At 45.5% G+C, this 4162-nt stretch overlaps 1 protein-coding gene across 1 annotated transcript; it reads right to left on the bottom strand.

Moving 5' to 3' along the window:
* Positions 1-667: 667 nt before the first annotated feature.
* LOC115743576 (probable glycosyltransferase At5g03795) lies at positions 668-3935 on the bottom strand. The gene is made up of 4 exons (XM_030678417.2): positions 3407-3935; positions 2501-2748; positions 1531-1879; positions 668-1406 (listed from the first exon to the last, which is right to left on the bottom strand). Exons 1-4 carry the CDS (start codon positions 3824-3826, stop codon positions 738-740), a joined length of 1686 nt encoding a protein of 561 aa, XP_030534277.2. The 5' UTR covers positions 3827-3935; the 3' UTR covers positions 668-737.
* Between the last annotated feature and the right edge of the window lie 227 nt (positions 3936-4162).

Here is a 4162-nt window from a genome sequence, read left to right on the forward strand (position 1 = left end):
TCCCTCAAGAAAATTGTGATCGAAGTGATTCTCGTGACATTGAAAAGCACATAACGAGATTTACATAATCACCTCACTTGATCCGTCAAAATCGTGATTTTGTCAATTACCTCAAGATCACAAGGTCTTCATTAAAAAGTAGGGACATTCAGCTATTTGTCATTCGATAGAGTCAAATTAGTTGTTGTTAGAAATCTCTCCCAAAACATGACCCTTATTGTATCCTTTGATCGAAATTGGACAATCTTGGCGGGCTGACTTTGGAACCAAATTTGTTCACAAAAACTAGGTGTCTACATTAGTTAAGGCCTCTTTGAACCAATTATGAAACGGCGAGTTCGAGGACAGCACTGGCTCGCATTTCGATGTGCATTTGCCGGTGGTCAGTACCGTCCCTCACGAAATCAAATTCTAGTCATATTTTCCGGGAAGTCAATCGACCTGCCACTGCCAAGCATATCGGCATAGCGAATTGGTTGAATACTAATTGTAGCCTCCTAGAAAAATATCCCATATTTCGTTTAGTAATAAAGTTGGAATTATAGACTTTAGACCGTAACTTCCTTAGTTTCTACCTTACAAGCCAAAAAAAAAAAAAATTCTGGTAATTTCCCTTACTTTTAGGTAAAAAATGCATGCCTTAAATTTTGTTTTTCTTGAAATTGTGCAGAACGACTGCAATCTGTTCCGACCCCCACATTTACCATTCAATTCAATAGTATCTCCCTACCCACAGATCACTGGTTGTTACTCAATCTAACATTCAGTCGCCTGAGCCACACAGAATGAAGTATCATGTGAAACACGTCGTATCTCTTGGGCGGAGAGTGAACCTCGAAATGCCTCCGCACCTGCACCACCCTCCTCTGCATCCTTATGTACTGCCTCGACGAGATGCTCCCGAGTATCCTCTTCAGGTTCGGGATCTCCCTCACTGGGACCTCGACCGAAAACGACCTCCAGTTCAAGACGTCGCTGAACGGGGGCACGTAGTGGTCCGAGATCAGCACCGGCACGCACCCCGTGTAGATGGCCTCCACGACCCTCGGGCTCGCGACCTCGTACCCGCTCGGGCAGATGCAGAACTTGCTCTTTCTCATCATGTCGTAGTAAGACACACCTCGAGGGAGGTACCGATGCACCTTCACGTCGTCGTCCTTGTTCTCCCAGTGCTGGAGGAGAATTGGCCTGATGGGCCCATGAACCCCACCCGCGAAGAATGCCAATATCGAGCGGCGCGACGGTGATGGTCCCCCAATTAGGCCGTGTATCCCGCCGGTGTGGAGATTTACTTCTGGAAACGAGACATCCTTGGACGGGTCAAAGCCTTCGGAGGTATTTGCATTGCACAAGACTCGGATCGAGTTCCTGTGAAGCTGCGGAATGGCAAGGGATGTCTCCGGCCCCTGCAAAAGAATCTCACCTTTCAATGTACACAGCTATTAAGCTCATGCTATTCTCAAGTCTCGTGCATTTTTACATCGTTGCAAGCATCAAGCGATGCGATCTAGACACAAGCCGAAGACCTACCCAGTCATGACAGGCCAGCATAAAATGATCAGCCCCTGAGCTGCGATTCCAATATGGGTACTTGCTCGCCAAGACATTGATGTAGTCGATCACGGTCCGCTTTATCGGGCCGAAATCATGCGAATCCCGCACATACACGAACTGGACCATCATCGCCACACTGAAAGGGAGGAAGAAGACGTGGGCTTTGCGGGGATCTCGGGTGCGGAATCGCTTGTTTATTTCGGCCATGTGGATGAAATTACCCTCCATAGCGTAAATGCTCTTGCAAGGACCGTTGTGGAATACGGGGGGATCGCCCTCCTTGTAAATGAATATCTTGAACTGTTTTTCCATTTCCAGATAACTCCTGCAGCAGTGTCCATCAATCAGTGTTTCATAGAGAATCAAACAAGAGTTTCAGAATCAAACAAGGTTGCTGGATTATGAACTTTCGGTAACATGCATTATTAATTAATTTAAGAGGAAAACGACATCCATTCCGATCATTGATTGCGGTCAAAAGTCATTCTCGATCGAGTTGTTGAGGCTCTTAATTTCGGTAACATGCATTATTAATTAACTAATCTTCCACGGCATCTTATCAAAGATGCAATAAATTGCTTCCTTCTGGTTGGTGATCACGGATGTTTAATTACTTGTAGAGATTTACAAAGGAATCCCATTAATTGTGTCAACGTTGGATGATCTGATAGTGCCCACCCCTTCAGTCAACATACAACCGATTTTTGTCTGCATCAACATGATGGTTATTACAGCCTCACTCTCTCATTCATTGCTACTCGTCTCCCTCGCTTAGTGATCAAATCCAAGTACCGCGTCAATGCGTAAAGTTTGGGAACAACTCCGAAGAAATAAATAGTGACAACCTCGTGTTTACTAAGATCCCTTGTCCATGAGTCCTAGTTAAAGTTTAAGTGATAAGGCGACATTGCCGAACTCAATCGCTAGAGATTTAGGAACACATTACCTGTGAAAAGCATATGCATTCCTGTACATTGGACCCACGGGGACGTAGTCCGGGTCCTTCGCCGGGTTCTCAATCTTAGCTTCTCTAATCCCTGCTCTAGCTCTTCTTAGCCCCGCTTCTAGCCTCTCTAAATCAGTGAATACCCTTTCACGCTGCGCTTTCTCAACAAAACCGTAAGACTCATTTAAGGCAGGCACATGGCCGGCGACATTTACAGGAAAGTCCGAGGTACCTTCCTTCGAGGCGTTCTGCATAGATGTACACAATGAATGAGCTTCATACCAACAAAATGAGGAATGCAAATGAATTAGAGAGAGGGCACTCCAGAAATGCTAATAAGGATCCTTACTAGTAGTGGAAGTCACTATCAATTACAGATGATAAAACTCACATCAAATTAGGAAATTTCTGAGCAAACTATGGTGCCACCAGGTAATGACATAAATGCAAGTGGATTTCATTATTTTGTTCCAATATCGGTGTCGCCTCCTGTGCTTAGCAAACACTTTTGAAGGTAACTTCTGAGCATAAATCAGGACAAATTTTGCAGAGAGTGAATGGGAGTCTGCGCCGTCACATAGCAGAAGGGCTTTATGGAGTTTTGCACTAACACCAGCAAGAGACTCTACTTAGGTTTCTGAACAGAGCAATGAAACAAGAGAGGATGCAACCGAGAATGATTTTACCAAACCCAACTGGTTTAATCAAGCTTGTAAGAACTAAAACCCAGAAAACCTTATGAAGAGTTGATGGGCATTCAAGAATTAAAAAAAATTAAAATTAAAATTAAAAATAAATAAGTAAACAGCAAATTTTCTGCTACACAAGCCATTCCATCAGTAATTAACTAACTTATCTATCAAAAGAAGCGTCAATTAGATAAAATGTCGAGAAAAGGAAAATTACGCTCGGGTTATTCGGTGGCCTTTTAACTGCAAGTGGCGGAGGAGCAGAGGGCTCAGTGGCCGCGAAATCACCTGCGACTGCTCTCTCCTTTTTCTGAACTCCGACCACCACTGGTGGAGGGTCTGGAGCTAAAGGCCCCTCCGCCGACGCTCCGTGGCCGTTTCCGCCATCACCAGCCTCTGCATGCAAAACGGGAACCTGCAGAGTGGCGTTCATGGTTGGAGCCCGAGTGGGGGAGGAGTAAGAGCGAGAGGAGCTCCACGACCAAGAGTACTCGGATGCAGAATCCCCGGCCGCTGACTTCCATGGAGCGGCGACCGAAACGAGCCCTGCCACCGCAACGAACGGCACCATGAGAAGAAGAAGCCTCGTCGACGGTGACCCAGACCAACATGCACGAATCTTTATCTTACGATCCATCTCTCTCTCTCTCTCTCTCCAGTATAACCCCCGAAAAATGCGGGGGCCAAGAAGTGAAAAAGGTGAAGATGTTCGTGTGTATTGGTAGCGTGGACTTGCTGAGTGTTTGCTCTGACTCTGAATCTACCTGACTGTAGAGAGAGAGAGAGAGAGAGAGGAGAGAGAGAGGAGAGAGAGAGAACACACTTGGACATAAATGGTTTGCTCGATCACGTCAAGCGTCTTCGCCTACGGACCTCAAATTGAGCTTTCATGCAAACATTTTGTATTCCCCGCTGAGCCCTTCCGCAAAATTTCTTTTCTTAGATTCACTCAGAAAAGAAAAAAGAAATCTCT

The sequence above is a fragment of the Rhodamnia argentea genome, chromosome 7, assembly GCF_020921035.1.
Source record: "Rhodamnia argentea isolate NSW1041297 chromosome 7, ASM2092103v1, whole genome shotgun sequence".
NCBI lineage: Eukaryota > Viridiplantae > Streptophyta > Magnoliopsida > Myrtales > Myrtaceae > Rhodamnia > Rhodamnia argentea.

What these genes read in the sequence shown, in the direction of transcription:
- LOC115743576 (XM_030678417.2), bottom strand. Translation starts at nt 3,826, where the DNA reads ATGGATCGTAAGATAAAGATTCGTGCATGTTGGTCTGGGTCACCGTCG. An exon ending in GGCCACCGAATAACCCGAGC is followed by an intron (nt 2,749 to 3,406) that starts GTAATTTTCCTT and finishes ACATCTATGCAG; the next exon opens with AACGCCTCGAAGGAAGGTAC. An exon ending in TGCTGGCCTGTCATGACTGG is followed by an intron (nt 1,407 to 1,530) that starts GTAGGTCTTCGG and finishes ATTCTTTTGCAG; the next exon opens with GGGCCGGAGACATCCCTTGC.